This window comes from Anolis sagrei, chromosome 5 (genome assembly GCF_037176765.1).
Source record: "Anolis sagrei isolate rAnoSag1 chromosome 5, rAnoSag1.mat, whole genome shotgun sequence".
NCBI lineage: Eukaryota > Metazoa > Chordata > Lepidosauria > Squamata > Dactyloidae > Anolis > Anolis sagrei.
In genome coordinates this window covers 90,499,213-90,521,127 of record NC_090025.1, presented here as the reverse complement: position 1 = coordinate 90,521,127, position 21,915 = coordinate 90,499,213, and the positions used below count along the sequence as shown (strand labels likewise).

General features: G+C 40.1%; 1 protein-coding gene and 1 long non-coding RNA gene across 7 annotated transcripts in view; both read left to right on the top strand.

Moving 5' to 3' along the window:
* CDC123 (cell division cycle 123) overlaps positions 1-13,463 on the top strand; it is a 350,374-nt gene extending 336,911 nt beyond the window's left edge. For 5 of the 6 annotated variants that reach the window (XM_067468869.1, XM_067468872.1, XM_060778273.2 and 2 more), the window contains 2 exons: positions 3,643-3,780; positions 13,263-13,463. In XM_067468869.1, the coding sequence (XP_067324970.1) occupies positions 3,643-3,780; positions 13,263-13,295 (171 nt within the window). In that variant the 3' untranslated portion in view covers positions 13,296-13,463. The remainder of the gene's footprint in view (positions 1-3,642; positions 3,781-13,262) is intronic. The other variant, XM_067468873.1, reaches the window with a different exon arrangement.
* A 3,061-nt stretch (positions 13,464-16,524) lies between these two features.
* LOC137097174 (uncharacterized) lies at positions 16,525-21,475 on the top strand. Its single transcript, XR_010910022.1, has 2 exons — positions 16,525-20,271; positions 20,851-21,475. It is a non-coding gene; the product is annotated as an uncharacterized lncRNA (long non-coding RNA).
* The last annotated feature ends 440 nt before the right edge of the window (positions 21,476-21,915 follow it).

The following is a 21,915-nucleotide window of genomic DNA, read 5'->3' as shown; positions in this document are numbered from 1 at the left end:
CTTATGTCAATAGAAAAAGAAAAAACAAGGAGGCGATAGGGCCTCTTCGAGGAGAAGATGGGGCAATGCTGACAAGGGATAGGGAAAAGGCAGAATTACTTAATACCTTCTTTGCCTCAGTCTTCTCACAAAAAGAAAGTCATCTTCAACCTCAGCAAGACGGAGTGGATGAGGGATTTGAGGACATCCAACCCCAAATTAGGAAACAAGTCGTCCAGGAATACCTGGCTGCTCTAAATGAGTTCAAGTCCCCAGGGCCAGATCAACTACACCCAAGAGTATTGAAGGAATTAGCGGAAGTCATTTCGGAACCATTGGCAACCATCTTGGAGAACGGGAGAAGTTCCAGCAGATTGGAGGAGGGCCAATGTGGTCCCAATCTTCAAGAAGGGAAAAAAGGATGACCCAAACAACTACCGTCCCGTCAGCCTCACGTCAATACCAGGCAAGATTCTGGAAAAGATTGTTAAGGAAGTGGTCTGCAAACACTTCGAAACAAAAGCGGTCATTGCTAGTAGTCAACATGGATTTATAAAAAACAATTCATGCCAGACTAATCTGATCTCTTTTTTCGATAGAGTTACAAGCTGGGTAGATGCGGGGAATGCCGTGGATGTGGCGTACCTGGGTTTCAGTAAGACCTTCGACAAGGTCCCCCATGACCTTCTGGCAAGGAAACTAGTCCAATGTGGGCTAGGCAAAACTACGGTGAGGTGGATCTGTAATTGGTTAAATGGACGAACCCAGAGGGTGCTCACCAATGCTTCCTCTTCATCCTGGAAAGAAGTGACAAGCGGAGTGCCGCAGGGTTCCGTCCTGGGCCCGGTCCTGTTCAACATCTTTATTAATGACTTAGATGAAGGGTTAGAAGGCAGGATCATCAAGTTTGCAGACGACACCAAATTGGGAGGGATAGCCAATACTCCAGAGGACAGGAGCAGGATTCAAAACGATCTTGACAGATTAGAGAGATGGGCCAAAACTAACAAAATGAAGTTCAACAGTGACAAATGCAAGATACTCCACTTTGGTAGGAAAAACGAAATGCAAAGATACAGAATGGGGGACAATGCCTGGCTCGAGAGCAGTACGTGTGAAAAAGATCTTGGAGTCCTTGTGGACAACAAGTTAAACATGAGCCAACAATGTGATGTGGCGGCAAAAAAAGCCAATGGGATTTTGGCCTGCATCAATAGGAGCATAGTGTCTAGATCTAAGGAAGTAATGCTACCCCTCTACTCCGCTTTAGTTAGACCACACCTGGAATATTGTGTCCAATTCTGGGCCCCACAATTGAAGAGAGATATTGACAAGCTGGAATGTGTCCAGAGGAGAGCGACTAAAATGATAAAAGGTCTGGAGAACAAGCCCTATGAGGAACGGCTTAAGGAGCTGGGCATGTTTAGCCTGAAGAAGAGAAGGCTGAGAGGGGATATGATAGCCATGTATAAATATGTGAGAGGAAGCCACAGGGAGGAGGGAGCAAGCTTGTTTTCTGCTTCCCTGGAGACTAGGACGCGGAACAATGGCTTCAAACTACAAGAGAGGAGATTCCATCTGAACATGAGGAAGAACTTCCTGACTGTGAGAGCCGTTCAGCAGTGGAACTCTCTGCCCCAGAGTGTGGTGGAGGCTCCTTCTTTGGAAGCTTTTAAACAGAGGCTGGATGGCCATCTGTTGGGGGTATTTGAATGCGATGTTCCTGCTTCTTGGCAGGGGGTTGGACTGAATGGCCCATGAGGTCTCTTCCAACTCTTAGATTCTATGATTCTATGATTTCACAGTCTGTCCCCTAGAAAAATCAGGTGACCTTAAAGCATTTTCCTAATCCAATGTATATTGAAACAAAACTTAAATAACATATATATAAATGGGTGGGTAGTGCCTGCATTTGGCTTGGCTGCCAATGTGTACTCACAATGCTTTCTCACCAAGCCATATTTTTGGCTTTAAAAACATTTCCAGAGCAAAGGCAGAAAAAGCACATCTTAGAAACCACATGCAGCCCAAGCCATCTCCCCCCCCCTTCCCCAAAGAAAACCTTTTTACCAAAAACCAAGATTTTCAGAAAATGTGTGTATGAGTTTCAGGTATTTTTTCATCCTTCCAATGTAAAAAGCCTCCCCAATGTAAAAAACCTCCACAAGTCACCGAGAACTTTATATTACCCCCCGCCCTAATACTTCTGTTTCCATTTGCAGTTTCTTTTTGGATAGTAATGAGAAATTAGTGTGCAATTGCTCAATGTAGAGATTGCAGGGCAGTTTTGCCATATTTTCACTCTGGAAATCATTTTAAAAGCTATTATTATAATGGAATCGTTCCCTTGTATGAGCCCCACTACATTATCAGATTGTTTGATAAGTACTGAGACTTCCAAATAATAATAATAATAATAATAATAATAATAATAATAATAATAGGCGCACTGGATGCCGTGCCAAAAGATCTCAGCTGGCATTTGGAAACAATAAACATCAACAAAATAACGATCTGTCAACTGCAAAAGGCCACCTTATTTGGATCTGCACGCATCATTCGAAAATACATCACACAGTCCTAGACACTTGGGAAGTGTTCGACTTGTGATTTTGTGATATCCAGCATATAGATCTCATTTGCTGTGACATATTGTGCTTTTGTGTCAGTAAAATACTAATAATAATAGAATAATAATACAAAATCCGCATATATATCTTGTTTGCTGTGTCATACTGTATAGAAATACTGTAAATAAATAAGTTTGTGTCAATAATAATAACAATAATAGCCCCTGGTGGCGCAGCAGGTTAAACTGCTGAACTTGCTGACCAAAAGGTTGGCTATTCCAATCCGGGGAGCTGGGTAAGCTGTCGCTATTAGGCCCAGTTTCTGCCAACCTAGCACTTCGAAAACATGTAAATGTGAGTAGATCAATAGGTACTGCTCCGGAAGGAAGGTAGTGGCACTCCATGCAGTCATGCCAACCACATGACTTTGGAGTGTCTACGGACAATGCTGGCTCTTCGGCTTAGAAATGGAGATGAGCACCACCTCCCAGAGTCGGACATGACTAGAATTAATGTCAAGGGGAAACCTTTACCTTAATAATAATAATAATAATAATAATAATAATAATAATAATATTTTTTGTCGTGTCAGGAGCAACTTGAGAATCTGCAAGTTGTTTCTGGTGTGAGAGAATTGACCGTCTGCAAGGACGTTGCCCAGGGGACGCCCGGATGATTTGATGTCTTGTTTTTTTTAATCATCCTTGTAGAAGGCTTCTCTCATGTCCCCGCATGTGGAGCTGGAGTTGATAGAGGGAGCTCATCCGCCTCTCCCCGGATTCGAACCTGTGACCTGTCGGTCTTCAGTCCTGCTGGCACAGGGGTTTAACCCACTGCGCCACCGGGGGCTCCATAATCATCATCATCATCATCATAGATTTCTAACCCGCCCTATCTCTCTATAGGGGACTCAGGGCAGCTTCCAGAAACAAAATTGCAAACATTCAATGCCCTATGCAGTAACAAGATAAAACAAACAAACAGCCCAATTAAAATAAACAGATTTAAAATACACAAAATATTTAAAATGTTTAAAATAAATGCAATGGTAATTTCAAGATGCCATTTCTTGTTTTCTTTTCACCCAAATTAGGACTATCCATCATTCCGTTGTACCAACAGCAATCTCACTGTTCAGCCTAGTCCCTATCTCAGTTACAGACTACCCAAAGATTTTGTAGACCTTTCCACTGGAGAAGATGTTTACAAATTAATTGACTTGCTCAAACTGGTAAGTACATTGCATAAAAGAATGGATCTATCACTGGCAGCTAAATACTACAAAAAACATGAAACTGTAGTATCTGATGTTCAAAACTATGAAAGTGTTCAGACCCACAATCACTGTTTGATAGGGAAATATATCAAGATTGTATTCAAACCTTTGATCTGAGTTTTTTCAATACACATACTTCAAAGCAGTATGATTCTTTTGGTGGGATGCTAAACCACTGGCTATTTGTTTACACAGATTGCCACATTATAATAATGCTCAAGAGATAAAGCAAGTATAAATCTTGATAATTTTTACATTTATAGTATTCATATTCTGATCTGCAGAGGAAATACTCTTAGAACAACTTAACCATTGTTATCCTCATCATTGACAGGACGATCCTTATCTTCACACTGGCAACCTACACAGACACAAATACATGAAGAAAAGGAGTCAGGGTTGGAAAAGTTAGACACTGGTTCTTAAATGTTATGAAATGCTTCAACTTGATAAAAATGATAGTTCATCCTAGATATATCCAAAGGGAAAAGTACAGACAATCTGCTAGCTAGACATGAGTTGAAAAAAATCATAATTTAATTAATTACATACCCTCACAGGATCCTTTTTTAAAAAAAAATTATTGATGGTTTAGGGGGGAAGGGGGGGAGATAAAGGGGAGGAAAAAAAGGAATAAATAAAAAAAGGATGGAGAAGAAAGAAAAAAGGGGGATAGGAGGGGATAGGTAAAAGGGGGTAAAAATATTAGATTGGTGAAAAGGAACAAAGGAAAGGAGGTTAACTATGGTAAAAAGGGTACAGAGGTTTCCTTACTAATGGGAGTGGGAATAAAAAGGCTGAAGAGGAATGAAAGGCAAAAAAATGAAATAAGAAATAAAAATAGAAAATAGAAAAAAGGGAAAGAAAAAAATAGAAAAATGGTGGAAAGAGTGTGTGTGTGTGTGTGTATATATGTATGTGTGTGTATATATATATATATATACACACACACACACACTCTTTCCACCATTTTTTCTTTGAAAAAAGAAAAAAATTATTTGAAAAAAAAGCAAAGAAAAAAGAAGAAGAAAAAAGAAAAGGGGGGGGAAAGGAAAAAAGAAAAATATTAAAATTAAAAATAAAAATCTTCTTGTCGACTTCCAAATTCTAATCCTTTCTGGGCAATTAGTCTCCTGCATTTCAATTGTAATTAGGCTCTCCGCCTTCTCATAATTGCATCATCCATCTAGTTTTTTTTGGGGGGGGGGGAGTCTAATAAAGTCCAGTCTGTAGGGCATTTGGGTTTGTCTTCATATCTTTTTTTTAAAAAAGGTTAATCTATTTTTTATATCCATTATTTTTAATTTCCATTCATCTTCCGTTGGGTTTTCTTTTGTCTTCCAATGTCTTGCAAATATGAATTCTGGCTGCAGTTATCATATAGTTGAATAGGATATCTTGATTCTTGTTCATATTCATATCTGTTATCCCTAGTAAATAGTATTCAGGTTTCAGTTGAAATTTTATTTTTAAAATTTTCTAAATATTTTCATTAATCATTAACCAATAATTATTTGCAATTTTACACCCCCACCACATATGGAAGAAGGTTTGAGTGCCACATTTCTAACAGCAATCTTTAACATTTTAATAAAATTTTGCCAATTTTTGTGGTGTGATGTACCACTGGTACATCATCTTGTACCAATTTTCTTGTAGATCAAAAGAATATGTGTATTTTTTTCCTTCCACATTAGTTTTCATTCTTCCATTTTTATTGGTCTTCTAATATGTGCAGCCCACTTTATCATGCAGTCCTTAACCTGTTCTTGTTCCGTAGACCATCGCAACAAGATTTTATAAATTTTTGCTATTGTCTTCTTTTTTGTCAACAGTATTTTGTCCCATATTGTATCTTTTTCTGAGAATCCCAATTTTTATGTTTATGGTAAAATTCTTGAATTTGTCTATATTGGAGCCATGTTATAGTCTTATATGTTGACTTAAGTTCTTCCTGAGATTTCATGTGTATCTTCTTGTATTTTGAGGATCTCTTTATACGTCGGCCAATTTTCTCTTCCCCATTCTCTTCTATGGATTGCCTCTAATGGGGAAATCCAGAGTGGTGTTTTCTGGTAGAATTTTGGTTTATAATTTTCCAAAATCTTATATAAGGCTGAACGCACAAAGTGGTTTCCAAAGTTTTTTTCTATTTTCTTCTTGTCATACCACATGTGCCAGCCTCTTCTCGTGTCAAATCCTTCTATTATCCTTGATTAACTACGAGAAAATGAAGTAAAGTCTAAAAGCTTTTTAATGTCAGAACTTATCCATTGATAAAAGTGAGGATTAAATCTTAAAAATAGTCTTTATGGAAGCAGTGCTTGGAAAGGCATTCCACATGCCAATGTGCTGCAAGACAGCATCTAAGATGGATGAGACCACTTCACAATTGCCTCCTAGAGAAAAAGGAAAAAGAAAGACATTTTGATACTTTTCCCTGCCCTTTCCATTTTCTTGGTTGATATGAGATATGCTTATTAGTCTTGGATTCTTCCTTACTGCGGCAAGAGCTGTGCATATGGAAATATCATATGGCAGTTTTATTATTTGCCCAGGCTTTCCACTGTGGCAGCCTTTGATCTGTCAACTTCTCCACCTCCATTATTCAGCAGTGTCCCCCTAACCTGTCTCTCTCTTTGCTAAAAATTGCTAAAAAATTAAAAAATACTAATAACTTGATATAATTTAATATGATACATTTTAATATATAAAGAAAGCATTATAATGCTGTTCCTGTATCACTAACAGATTAGGGTTATAACTAGTTTTTACAGGGCAAGGAAAATGATTTGATGGGGTATTGCTGCAATGATTTGAAAGTAATTATTTCTTTCTACTTCTTCCTCTACTAGAATAAGCAATATGGAAATAGCCTGAGTAGATATACTCAAGTATATACTCAAGTATAAGCCGACCCAAATATAAGCCAAGTCACTTAATTTTACCACAAAAACTGGGAAAACGGATTGACTCAAGTATAAGCCGAGGGTGAGACATTCAGAAGCTACTGGTTCATTTCAAAATAAAAATAGATACATTACATTAATTGAGGCATCAGTAGGTTAAATGTTTTTGAATATTTATATAGAATTGTAATTTACGACAAGACTGCCCTAACCTTCTTCAACGTAAATGTGCTTACGTATCCTTCCAATAATAATAAATGCAGTAAAATAATAAATGGAATAATAATAGAGTGAAATAATAAATGCAATAATAACAGAGTAAAATAATAAATTTAATAACACATAAATTAAAATAATGTAATAATAATAAAGTAAAATGATAACTATAATAATAATAGAGCAAAATAATAAATGTAATAATAACAACAACAAAGAGAGAGTAAAATAATAAATAACTTTGACTTGAGTGTAAGCCGAGGGAGACTTTTTCAGTCTAAAACAAGGGTTGAAAAGCTAGGCTTATACTTGAGTATATACAGTAATTTTAAAAACTTGCAAAATCTGTCTTTCCAAAGGCAGACCTATATGTGTGCTGCAAGTTCTTGCAGCCTATTGTCAACTCCCAAAGTGACATTTGGCCTCTACCTGAAGTTTTCATTCAGACATTCTTTTTAGTAAATATTTGGCATCGTGGTCTTAATAAGTTTTCCCTTAAAATCAATGACTAGCTTTTTGACAAGTTATCACTGTTTGAGCATAAGGAAGAAGCTAAAAAACACTTGCTGCCCCACAGATTGAAAGCTCATCAAAAAAAGTTTCAATAAAGATTTTTGTGTTGTTGCAACTACAGAAAAAATAACAAATCCAGAAAAAATGTGTTCACTTGAATTTTTTTCCTGACAGAACATGTGTCTGTTTACTTATTATGTAGAGTGATCTATATAATTACTAAATCCTTTCTTGGCCTATTAGCTGGATCCTTTTTTAGACTTTGCCAAAGTAGTGAAAGACAGATGTTCACTAAAAAGCCCCAGACGTTTTGATTGGTGAAATCTGTAATTTCATAGCATGAAGAAGTGCCTTGAAAAAAATGAGGATGTTTTCCCCCTGAAAAAATTCAGATCCTTATTTATTTATTTTAAATATATTTATTGGATTTGTACCCCGCTTTTCTCTCAGAATGAGATTTCTTGAGTAAAAGCTAAAAGAACTACATCTGGATTGCAAGATGGCCTTGGTTTTTTACGGTCACATATCAGCACTGAACCAGCATATAGAATCATAGAATCATAGAATCAAAGAGTTGGAAGAGACCTCATGGGCCATCCAGTCCAACCCCCTGCCAAGAAGCAGGAACATTGCATTCAAATCACCCCTGACAAATGGCCATCCAGCCTCTGCTTAAAAGCTTCCAAAGAAGGAGCCTCCACCACACTCCGGGGCAGAGAGTTCCACTGCTGAACAGCTCTCACAGTCAGGAAGTTCTTCCTCATGTTCAGATGGAATCTCCTCTCTTGTAGTTTGAAGCCATTGTTCCGCGTCCTAGTCTCCAAGGAAGCAGAAAACAAGCTTGCTCCCTCCTCCCTGTGGCTTCCTCTCACATATTTATACATGGCTATCATATCTCCTCTCAGCCTTCTCTTCTTCAGGCTAAACATGCCCAGTTCCCTAAGCCGCTCCTCATAGGGCTTGTTCTCCAGACCCCTGATCATTTTAGTCGCCCTCCTCTGGACACATTCCAGCTTGTCAATATCTCTCTTGAATTGTGGTGCCCAGAATTGGACACAATATTCCAGATGTGGTCTAACCAAAGCAGAATAGAGGGGTAGCATTACTTCCTTAGATCCTATTGATGCAGGCCAAAATCCCATTGGCTTTTTTTGCCACCACATCACATTGTTGGCTCATGTTTAACTTGTTGTCCACAAGGACTCCAAGATCTTTTTCACACATACTGCTCTCGAGCCAGGCATCCCCCATTCTGTATCTTTGCATTTCATTTTTTCTGCCAAAGTGGAGTATCTTGCATTTGTCACTGTTGAACTTCATTTTGTTAGTTTTGGCCCATCTCTCTAATCTGTCAAGATTGTTTTGAATTCTGCTCCTGTCCTCTGGACTATTGGCTATCCCTCCCAATTTGGTGTCGTCTGCAAACTTGATGATCATGCCTTCTAGCCCTTCATCTAAGTTGTTAATAAAGACGTTGAACAGGACCGGGCCCAGGACGGAACCCTGCGGCACTCCGCTCGTCACTTCCTTCCAAGATGAAGAGGAAGCATTAGTGAGCACTCTCTGTGTTCGTCTACTTAACCAATTACAGATCCACCTCACCGTAGTTTTGCCTAGCCCACATTGGACTAGTTTCCTTGCCAGAAGGTCATGGTGGACCTTGTCGAAGGCCTTACTGAAATCCAGGTACGCTACATCCACGGCATTCCCCAGCTTGTAGCTCTATCGAAGAAAGAGATCAGATTAGTCTGGCATGACTTGTTTTTGATAAATCCATGTTGACTATTAGCGATGACTGCATTTGTTTCTAAGTGTTTGCAGACCGCTTCCTTAACAATCTTTTCCAGAATCTTGCCCGGTATCGACGTGAGGCTGACCAGACAGTAGTTGTTTGGGTCATCCTTTTTTCCCTTTTTGAAGATTGGGACCACATTGGCCCTCCTCCAATCTGCTGGAACTTCTCCCGTTCTCTAAGAACTCTCAAAGATGGTTGCCAATGGTTCCGAAATGACTTCCGCTAGTTCCTTCAATACTCTGGGTTGTAGTTGATCCGGCCCTGGAGACTTGAACTCATTAAGAGCAGCCAGGTATTCCTGGACGACTTCTTTCCCAATTTGGGGTTGGATGTCCTCCAATCCCTCATCCACTCCATCTTGCTGAGGTTGAAGACTCTCTTTTTGTGAGAAGACCGAGGCAAAGAAGGCATTAAGTAGTTCTGCCTTTTCCCTATCCCCTGTCAGCATTGCCCCATCTTCTCCTCGAAGAGGTCCTATCGCCTCGCTGTTTTTCCTTTTTCTACTGACATAAGAATAGAAGCCCTTTTTATTGTTTTTAATGTCCCTGGCAAGTCTGAGCTCGTTTTTTGCTTTAGCCTTGCGGACCTTTTCCCTACAGGTGTTGGCTATTTGTTTGAATTCTTCTTTGGTGATTTCTCCCTTTTTCCACTTCTTGTGCATGTCTCTTTTTTGTCTTAGCACAGTTAGAAGTTCTTTGGACATCCATTCTGGCTTCTTTGCACTTGTCCTATTTTTTCTCTTTGTTGGCGCAGTTTGCAATTGCGCCTTGAGTATTTCACTCTTGAGAAATTCCCATCCATCCATAACTCCCTTGTCTTTTAGTATCTGTGTCCACGGAATGCTGCTCAGCGTTTCCTTCATTTTTTGGAAATCAGCTCTCCTAAAGTCCAAAATGCGGATTTGACTTGTCTTAGTTTCGGCCTTCCTTTGTACCTCAAATTGCAGGAGCACATGGTCACTTGCCCCTAAGGATCCTACCACTTTGACCACATCGATCAGGTCCTCCACATTTGTTAGGATGAGATCAAGAGTAGCCAATCCCCTTGTTGCTTCTTCTACCTTCTGGACCATGAAATTGTCTGCAAGGCAAGCGAGGAATTTGTTGGACCTTGTACTCTTGGCCGAGTTTGTTGTCCAGCAAATATCGGGATAGTTGAAATCGCCCATGACTACTACATCTCTTCTCTGTGCCTGTTTGGTCAACTGTTGGCAGAAGACTTCATCAAGTTCTTCCTCCTGGCTTGGGAGTCTGTAGTAGACGCCTACAACGACATCTTTTTGAGTCCCAGTTCCCTTGATTCTTATCCAGATGATTTCAAGCTGGTTTCCCAGATTTCTGTCTTGAATCTCTTCTGCAGCATAAGAGTTTTTGACATATAAGGCTACTCCGCCTCCTCTCCCCTTTGTTCGGTTTCTGTGAAAGAGGTTATACCCCTCGATATCTACATTCCAGCGATAGGAGTCATCCCACCAGGTTTCAGTGATGGCTATGATATCATATTTGTGGTGTTGTGCTAAATGTTGTAGTTCGTCTTGTTTATTTCCCATGCTCTGTGCATTAGTGTAAAGACATGTGAGCCCCTGGAATCTTCCCTTGAGCTGTTTAATTGGGATTATTGTGCTTTTGGTACTTGGTCCTTGTTGTGTTTGTGCAGCCCTCCGTTTAGCCTTCTGGTGATTCTCAGACATTATGGGTAAAGTATTGTTCGCAAGGCTGTTGTCCCCCTCCCCCGGTTGACCTAGTTTAAAGTGCGTCTAATGAGGTTTGCGAGTCTGTGAGCAAAAAGGTGTTTTCCTACTTGTGTGAGATGCACCCCATCCCTTGCCAGTAGGCCATCCTCCTGGAAAAGCAGGCCATGGTCGAGGAAGCCAAAGCGTTCCTCCTGACACCATTTTCTAAGCCAGTCATTGACCTGTACTATTTTTCTGGCTCTTGTTGGTCCGTGTCTTACAACAGGGAGGAGGCTTGAAAAGACCACCTGTACATTACATTCTTTTAGCTTTGCTCCTAGAGCTCGAAAATCATTTGTGATCTTTTGAAACGTATGCCTTGCAGTATCATTGGTTCCTACATGAATCAACATGAGGGGAGGACGGTGATAGGGCTTGAGGAGCCTGGTGAGCCTCTGAGTGATATGGTGTATTTTTGCCCCCGGTAGGCAGCATATTTCTCGAGCCATCCCATCTGGTCTGGAAATGACAGCTTCCGTTCCTCTAAGGAGGGAGTCGCCTACTACCAAGACCTGTTTACTTTCAGGAATGACAGGGCCCCTTTTGTGCAATGTAGTGTGTAGGTCTCCAGAAAAGTGATCCTGTTGGTGTGAATTGTGTAGGTGAAAAGTGTTGTCCTCCTCCTCGACATCCCCGGTGCATTCGTCAAGGACAATCCATTGAGATTCGTCCAAGAGCCTATGGTTCTCCTGTATGTGTTCCTGTTGCACCTGGTCTATGGTTGGGGATGGTACACCTGCACGATTGCGCAAGTGTGAATGTTGTGAAGTGTTGTCCCAGTCAGGGCTATCCCCTGCACACTGATCAAGGATGAGCCACTGATCAGTATCTAAGCCATTCTGGTCTTCCCCAATATGTTGTGTTTCTTGGTCAGGTGATAGTTGTGTGAGAACTTGGAATCTATTGTGTAACTGCAGCTGAGCGGAGGTATTCTGAGGAGGCTTCCGGGTCCTATGTGTCCTTCTAAGGGTGACATTTCTCCAAGCCTGAGGGTTGTCCACATCTGAGGTGCTGTTCTGTTGAGCCTCCCCGTAATGTTGGTGTGATATGGGCTGCGTGTCTAGGACAGTGTAGTGTGTGGTGTCTAAGAACAGCTCAAGTTCCTGAATGCCCTTAAGGGTCTTAATACGGTCCTCGAGTTGTCGGATCCTGTGTTCCATGCAAGTGATCTGTTTACACTTGGGGCAGATGTAATTGAGTAATGGTAGTGTGAAAAAGCTGAACATGCCACAGCTTGTGTATGAGACGGGAAGTTTTCGTGTTTGTTCCATCTGGAGGTTGCTAATGACCTCCTCTTGGTGTGTGTTTTATGTTGTCTGTTTGCAGGGGTGAAAGTATAGGTTACTGAGTGTACGAGTTCGCGCGCGCCATCAGTTAATTTTTAAACTCAGGAAGCCCCTCCTCTCAAACAAAGCAGTCAATTTTTAAACTCAGGAAGCCCCTCCTCTCAAACAAGCAGCACTGAAAGCAGTTAAATTTAAACAAAGCTTATCCTGAAGCAGAAGGAAACAAAATGGGTTCCTGCTTCCTCAACTTCTGTGGAAAGCCCAGCTGCCCCTTGGGTTCAGACACTGGTTTATATAGGATAACCAGGAAGCCCCGCCTCTCAAACAAAGCAGTTAATTTTTAAACTCAGGAAGCCCCGCCTCTCAAAAAAAGCAGTTAATTTTTAAACTCAGGAAGCCCCGCCTCTCAAAAAAAGCAGCGCTGAAAGCAGTTAAATTTAAACTAAGCTTATCCTGAAGCAGAAGGAAACAAAATGGGTTCCTGCTTCCTCAACTTCTGTGGAAAGCCCATATATTTTGTTGAGTTACCCAACAAACCCACTGGTTCCATTAACAGTTTGTGGTCAAAGTATTAATGTCAAGTTCTGAAATATTAGGGAAGGGAATGGATTTTTACACAGTGGATTTTTACACAGTTGCTCAAAACAGATAGCTTGAATGCAGAGATACAGTATGTTGTATCAGCAGTGAACTTGTGTATCTAATGTATAAGAAGTCCTTTAGTCTTCAATTTCCTTGGAGTTTTTCACATTTAAAAGAAAATTATATTATTAATATTTCTCCTAGAAATGTTTGGCTTTTAGGTGTATATTCTTTTGGATAATATTGATGATTTCCTACAATTGGAGGCAACAACCAATATGACTTTTCCTCATTTTAATAACTAATAATGTCCAAAAGTAGCCTCTTTTGCTTTGCCTCTTTTGCTTTTCTGGAAAGAATGCTTTTTAGAAATTATCAACTCACTTTCTTGATTGTCTCACCAGAAAAGAAATCAGCAAGATGATGAAGAATCATAAAGTCAGCCTCCAACTGAAGCATACAATGAGGAGGCTATAGCGTTGTGGGGGAAGATAACATTATAACTACACTAGCATTGAGAACATTTTAAAAGAAGTAACTTCACAGAACTGAAATGCTTCTAGTCTTGTGTGGGCATTTTACTGAATAAATATGTTTTGAGCTGACTGGCCAATAATTACTCATGTGAAATGTGTCACATTGGGAGGAGTTCAACTGTTTTTGAATTTCTGATTGTTTTCAATGCTTAGCTGCTCAGAATTGTCCAAACGCATGAAGTTTGTCACACTGGGAGGAATTCAACAGTTTTTCCAACTTTGAGTGTTTTCAGTGCTAGCTGCTCAGAAATGGCCAAATGCATGGTTTGTCACATTGTTCCTCAGAAATAGCCTTATACGTAATTTTTTTCACATTGGGGGAAGTCAACTGTTTTTGAATCTTTGAGTGTTTTCAATGCTAGCTGCTCAGAAATGGCCAAATTCATGAAGTTTGTCACATTGGAAGGATATCAACTATTTCTGATACTGGGAATGTTTTCAATGCAATTTCCTCAGAAGTAGCCATATACATGAAGTTTGTCACATTTGGAGGATGTTCCTCAGAAATAGCCATATACGGGAAGTTTGTCACATATTGTAATATGACATTTGGGGGGGATTTATAGTTCACCTACAATCAAAGAGCATTCTGAACATCACCAATGATGGAATTGAACCAAACCAAAATATTACAACACTGGGAGGAATTCAACTGTTTTCTAATCTTTGAGTGTTTTCAATGCTAGCTGCTCAGAAATGGCGAAATTCATGACATTTGTTACATTGGAAGGATATCAATTATTTCTGAAACTGTGAATATTTTCAATGCAAGTTCCTCAGAAATAGCCATATAAATGAAGTTTGTCACATTGGGAGGAATTCAACTGTTTTCTAATCTTTGAGTGTTTTCAATGCTAGCTGCTCAGAAATGGCGAAATTCATGAAGCTTGTCACTATAAGGAGGATATCAGCTATTTCTGATACTGTGAATGTTTTCAATGCATGTTGCTCAGAAGTGGCCGTATACATGAAGTTTGTCACATTGGGAGGATATCAACTATTTCTGATACTGTAAATGTTTCCAAAGCAAGTTCCTCAGCTATAGCCATATACGTGAAATTTGTCACATTGGGAGTTCAACTATTTTCTAATCTTTTAATTGATATCCTTATCATCTATTTCTGATACTGTGAATGTTTTCAATGCAAGTTTCTCAGAAGTAGCCATATACATGAAGTTTGTCACACTGGGAGGAATTCAACTGTTTTTACATCTTTGAGTGTTTTTGAGTGTTAGCTGCTCAGAAATGGCCAAATGCATTAAGTTTGTCACGTTAGGAGGATATCAACTCTTTCTGATACTGTGAAAGTTTTCAATGCAAGTTCCTCAGAAATAGCCATATAGGTGAGATGTGTCACATTGGGAGTTTGTCACAATAGGAGGATACCAACTATTTCTGATACTTTGAAAGTTTTCAGTGCAAGTTCCTCGGAAATAGCCATATACGTGAAATGTGTCACTTTGGGAAGAGTTCAAATGTTTGTGAATCTCTGAGTGTTTTCAATGCTAGCTGCTCAGAATTGGCCAAAGCCTGAAGTTTGTCACAATGGGAGGAAATCAATTATTTCTGATAATGTGAATGTTTTCAATGCTAGCTGCTTAGAAATGGCCAAATGCATTGTTTGTCACATGGTTCCTCGGAAATAGCTATATACGGCAAATTTGTCACAGAGGGAGGAATTCCTCAGAAATAGCCATATATGGGAGAATATCAACTATTTCTGGTAGTGTGAATGTTTTCAATGCTAGCTGCTCAGACATGGCCAAATGGATGAAGTTTGTCACATTGGGAGGAATATCAACTATTTCTGATAGTGTGAATGTTTTCAATGCTAGCTGCTCAGAAATGTCCAAATGCATGAAGTTTGTCACATTGGGAGGAATATCAACTATTTCTGATAGTGTGAATGTTTTCAATGCTAGCTGCTCAGACATGGCCAAATGCATGAAGTTTGTCACATTGGGAGGAATATCAACTATTTCTGATAGTGTGAATGTTTTCAATGCTCAGAAATGGCCAAATGCATGGTTTGTCACATTGTTCCTCAGAAATAGCTATATACGTGAAATTTGAAATTCTAAAAGCCTTTGTGTGTATCATAATAAATTGTGGCAAGTTCTTGGTGGGATGGGCATACCAAGCCACCTTGTCTCTCTCCTGACGAATCTGTACAAGGACCAAGTAGCAACAGTAAGAACTGACCACAGAACAACAGACTGGTTCAAGATTGTCGAGGCTGCATACTCTCACCCAACCTTTTTAACTTGTATGCAGAACACATCATGCGATGTGCGAGGCTTGATGAATGCAAAGCTGGAGTGAAAATTGCTGTAAGAAACATTAACAACCTCAGATATGCAGATGACACCACTCTGATGGCTGAAAGCAAGGAGAAGCTGAGGAGCCTTCTAATCAAGGTGAAAGAAAAAAGCGGAAATCTGGGTTGCAGCTAAACATCAAAAAATGCATGACAAACCATGCATTTGGCCAATTCTGAGCAGCTAGCATTAAAAACACTCAGATATTTAAAAAGAATTGAACTCCTTATGGCAACAAGAATGATTGACAACTGGAAAATAGAAGGAGAAAATGTGGAGGCCGTGACAGACTTTGTATTTCTAGGTGCAAAGATTACTGCAGATGCAGACTGTGGCCAGGAAATCAGAAGACGCTTACTTCTTGGGAGGAGAGCAATGTCCAATCTTGATAAAATAGTAAAGAGTAAAGACATCAGACTGGCAACAAAGATCCACATAGTCAAAGCCATGGTATTCCCTGTAGTAACCTACGGATGTTGGAGCTGGACCTTAGGGAAAGCTGAGCAAAGGAAGAGCTTTTGAACTGTGGTGTTGGAGGAAAGTTCTGAGACTGCCTTGGAGTGTGAGAAGATCCATCTTGTCTCCTGCATTTGCCATCCGTTGGAGAACCCTCCCCCCAGCACCAACTGCCGCTCTGGGCCAGAGCGAAGAGAGGGGAGGCCAGGGGACAGCACCATCTTGTCTCCTGTGCTATTCTAATAATATGTTATAATATAATATATAATATATTGTATATACATATAATATTTATAATATTGTGATGTAATGCAATATAATAATAATAATAATAATATGATATTATAATTATATATTTATATTACATGTAATATTACTAATAATATTAAAGTATAATTGATATAGTGCAATATAGCAATATTTAAAACTGATATTGTACTATGTTAATAATATATTGTAGAAGAAACATTAACAACCTCAGATATGCAGATGACACCACTCTGATGGCCGAAAGCGAGGAGGAGCTGAGGAGCCTTCTAATCAAGGTGAAAGAAGAAAGCGCAAAAGCTGGGTTACAGCTAAACATCAAAAAAACCAAGATTATGGCAACAAGAATGATTGACAACTGGAAAATAGAAGGAGAAAATGTGGAGGCCGTGACAGACTTTGTATTTCTAGGTGCAAAGATTACTGCAGATGCAGACTGTGGCCAGGAAATCAGAAGATGCTTCTTGGGAGGAGAGCAATGTCCAGTCTTGATAAAATAGTAAAGAGTAGAGACATTACACTGGTAACAAAGATCCGCATAGTCAAAGGCATGGTATTCCCTGTAGTAACCTACGGATGTGAGAGCTGGACCTTAGGGAAGGCTGAGCGAAGGAAGATCAATGCTTTTGAACTGTGGTGTTGGAGGAAAGTTCTGAGAGTGCCTTGGACTGCGAGAAGATCCAACCAGTCCATCCTCCAGGAAATAAAGCCCGACTGCTCATTGGAGGGAAGGATACTAGAGACAAAGCTGAAGTACTTTGGCCACATGAGAAGACAGCAAAGCCTAGAGAAGACAATTATGCTGGGGAAAGTGGAAGGTAAAAGGAAGAGAGGCCGACCAAGGGCAAGATGGATGGATGGCATCCTTAAAGTGACTGGACTGACCTTGAAGGAGCTGGGGGTGGTGACGGCCGACAGAGAGCTCTGGCGTGGGCTGGTCCATGACGTCACGAAGAGTCGGAGACGACTGAACGAATGAACAACAACAACAACATGTATATATACCTTGTAAGCCGCTCTGAGTCCCCTTCGGGGTGAGAAGAGCGGCATATAAATGTCGTAAATAAATAAATAAGATCCAACCAGTCTATCCTCCAGGAAATAAAGCCCGACTGCTCATTGGAGGGAAGGATACTAGAGACAAAGTTGAAGTACTTTGGCCACATCATGAGGAGACAGCAAAGTCTAGAGAAGCCAATTATGTTGGGGAAAGTGGAAAGTAAAAGGAAGAGGGGCAAGATGGATGTATGGCATCCTTGAAGTGACTGGACTGACCTTGAAGGAGCTGGGGGTGGTGACGGCTGACAGGGAGTTCTGGCGTAGGCTCGTCCATGAGGTCACAAAGTCGGAGGTGACTGAACGAATGAACAACAGTTTTTGAATCATTGAGTGTTTTCAATGCTAGCTGCTTAGAATTGGCCATATACGTGAAATTTGTCACATTGGGAGGAGTTAAACTGTTTTTGAATCTTTGAGTGTTTTCAATGCTAGCTGCTCAGAAATGACCAAATTCATGAAGTTTGTCACATTGGGAGGATATCAACTATTTCTGATACTGGGAATGTTTTCAATGCAATTTCCTCAGAAGTAGCCATATACGTGAAATGTCTCACATTGGGAGGAGTTCAACTGTTTTGAATTTTCAATGCTAGCTGCTTAGAATTGGCCAAATGCATTAAGTTTGTCCCATTGGGAGGATATAAACTATTTCTGATACTGGGAATGTTTTCAATGAAAGTTCCTCAGATTTCCGTACATGGCTATATACGGAAATTTGTCACATAGGCAGGAATTCAACTATTTTTGAATCATTGAGTGTTTTCAATGCTAGCTGCTCAGAATTGGCCAAATGCATGGTTTGTCACATTGTTCCTCAGAAATAGCTATATATGGGAGAATATCAACTATTTCTGATAGTGTGAATGTTTTCCATGCTAGCTGCTCAGAAATGGCCAAATGCATGTTTTGTCACATTGTTCCTCAGAAATAGCTATATATGGGAGAATATCAACTATTTCTGATAGTGTGAATGTTTTCCATGCTAGCTGCTCAGAAATGGCCAAATGCATGAAGTTTGTCACATTGGGAGGATATCAACTATTTCTGATACTGTAAATGTTTTCAAAGCAAGTTCCTCAGAAATACATTGTGAGTTCAACTATTTTATAATCTTTGAGTTGATATCTTTATCAACTATTTCTGATACTGTGAATGTTTTCAATGAAAGTTCCTCAGAAGTAGCCATATACATTAAGTTCGTCACACTGGGAGGAATTCAACTGTTTTTGCATCCTTGAGTGTTTTCAGGCTCAGAAGGCCTGCTCAGAAATGGCCAAATGCATGGTTTGTCACATTGTTCCTCAGAAATAGCCATATATGGGAGAATATCAACTATTTCTGATAGAGTGAATGTTTTCAATGCTAGCTGCTCGGTAAGGGCCAAATGCATTAAGTTTGTCACATTGGGAGGGTACTTTGAAAGTTTTCTGATACTTTGAAAGTTTTCAACTGTTTTTTAAATATCTGAGAGTTTGCATTTGGCCATTTCTTAGCAGTTAGATTGAAAACACTCAAAGATTAAAAAACAGTTTAACTCCTCACAAACCCACGTATATGGATATTTCTGAGGAACTTGCATCTGAAACATTCACAGTATCAGAAATAGCTGATATCCTCCTGGTGACAAACTTCATGCATTTGGCCATTTCTGAGCAGCGAGCATTGAAACCACTCAAAGATTAAAAAGCAGTTGAATTCCTACCTATGTGACAAATTTCACGTATATGGCTATTTCTGAGGAACTTGCTTTGAAAACATTTACAGTATCAGAAATAGATTATACCCTCCTAGTGAAAAATCCTGACATCTTTGAAACTTGACCATTTTCATCTTTTCTGACCCACCGGGTGAGGAAAACGCTCACATTTTGTAAATAATGTGACACCTTCCAAACTTGACAATTTTCAAGAATTTGGCCTTTTCCGACCTCCTTTTCCTCCTACTGAAAAATCCTGACATCTTTGAAACTTGACCATTTTCACAGATTTCACCATTTCCGACCCATCGGGTGAGGAAATCGCTCACAATTTTGACAAAACATGACATCTTCCAAAGTTTACCATTTTCATAGATTTCACTCTTTCTGACCCACCGGGTGAGGAAAACGCTCACATTTTTTACAAAACGTGACACCTTCAAAACTTTTCAAGAATTTGGCCTTTTCCAACACACCGGGTGAGGAAATCGGCGCAATTTGGAAGATGTCACTTTTTCTTACATATTCTGCGATTTCCTCACCCGGAGATTCAGAAAAGGCCAAAATTTAAAAAATGGTCGTTTGGAAGATGTCACGTTTTGTCAAAAATGTGAGTGTTTGCCTCACCCGGAGATTCAGAAAAGGCCAATTTTTTGAAAATGGTCAAGTTTGGAAGATGTCACTTTTTCTTACATATTCTGCGTTTTCCTCACCCGGAGATTCAGAAAAGGCCAAAATTTTAAAAATGGTCAAGTTTGTAAGATTTCACGTTTTGTCAAAAATGTGAGGGTTAGAGAAAAGGCCCAATTTTTGAAAATGGTCAAGTTTGGAAGATGTCACGTTTTGTCAAAAATGTGAGCGATTTCCTCAACCGGAGATTCAGAAAAAGCCAAATTCTTGAAAATGGTCAAGTTTGAAGGTCTCACGTTTTGTCAAAAATGTGAGCGTTTTCCTCACCCGGTGGGTCAGAAAGAGTGCTTAGGGTTAGGGTAAGGGTTAGGGTCAGGGTTACACACAATGTGATTCCAGGTGTGGTTTGACCAAGGCAAAAGAGAGAGTTAGGGTTAGTGTTAGGGTTAGGTTGAGAAAATTGTGATGGTGTGGACCAACCAACCTAGAAGAGAGTTAGGGTTAGACACAATGTGATTCGAGATGTGGTTAGGGTTAGGGTTAGTGTTATGGTAGACACAATCTGAATCCAGGTGTGGTCTGACCAAGGCAGAAGAGAGATCATTAGGGTTAAGGTTAGGGTTAGGTTTAGGTTTAGATTTAGAAACATTGTAATTCCAGGTGTGGTCTGACCAAGGCAGAAGGGAGTTAGGGTGAGGGTGAGGGTTAGGTTTAGCGTTAGGGTTAATTTTAGAAACAATATGATTAGGGTTAGGGTTAGACACAACGTGATTCCCGGTGAGGTCTGAACAAGGCAGAAGAGAGTTAGGGTTAGGATTAGGGTTAGGGTTAGACATAATGTGATTCCAGGTGTGGTGTGACCAAGGCCGAAGAGAGTTATCATTAGGGTGAGGTTTAGGGTTATGGTTAGGGTTAGGGTTAGGGCTAGGGTTAGGGTTAGGGTTAGGGTCAGGGTTACACACAGTGTGATTCCAGGTGTGGTTTGACCAAGGCAGAAGAGTGAGTTAGGGTTAGTGTTGTTAGGGTTAGTGTGACGGCGCGTGTGGCGCCTCATATACTTAGAACTGTTAGTTGCAGGATTTTAAACTGCCATTTTATTTCTGTCTACCTTGTACATGTATAGTTAAATTTAATTGATTATTATAGCTGTCAATTTATTGTTGTTGTGCACCAATTGGCTTGTTTCCCAAGTTCTGTTGTTTAGGCTCTGCCCCTACCAAGGGAGAAAGGGAAGGTTTCTCCCTCACCTTTTTTACCTCAGTAAAAGACTCATTGGATGGACGTGTCCAAAAGCTTGGCCCAAAAGCCCCTGGTCAAGGCATTTTTTACTACCAGTTCTTAGGTTTTGACCCCTGAGTCTTATTCTTTACATTCAGACCACCCTGAATAGAGTTGTGAAGACCTCAGGCGCCTTCATTCCAGTTCTTTGGCACCATAGGAAGGTCTTGTCCTTCAATTTAGGCCACTGAACGGGGGTTGTGGTATGCTCTGGCATCCATAGCCATTGTGAGGGAGGGAACAGGAAACGCTTCTCAGCTTATTACTCCTAGGACCCTGGACTTTAGAGTTTATAAAGTGGTTTTCCCAGTTGAAACATTACATTTGTACCTAAGAAAGAGAACTAACTGTTAACAATAAACACCATTTCGAGTCACTTGTTGTGTTCTGGTCCTTGGGAGTTCCAGTTCCCTAAAGGAGGGCAAGAAGCAATCCCCTGGGGAAAGCAGTCACGTCCATGTCTCTTCCTCTATAGCCCCAGGCGTGACGGCATAGTTAGCTTGAGAAAAATTGTGATTCCAGGTGTGGTCTGACCAAGCCAGAAGACAGTTAGGGTTAGAGTTAGGGTTAGACACAATGTGATTCGAGATGTGGTTATGGTTAGGGTTAGTGTTATGGTAGACACAATCTGAATCCAGGTGTGGTCTGACCAAGGCAGAAGAGAGATCATTAGGGTTAGGGTTAGGTTTATGGTTAGAGTTAGGCTTAGACACAATGTGAACCCAGGTGAGGTCTGACCAAGTTGGAAGAGAGTTAAGTGTAAGTGTTAGGGTTAGGGTAAAGGTTAGGGTTAGATTTAGAAACATTGTAATTCCA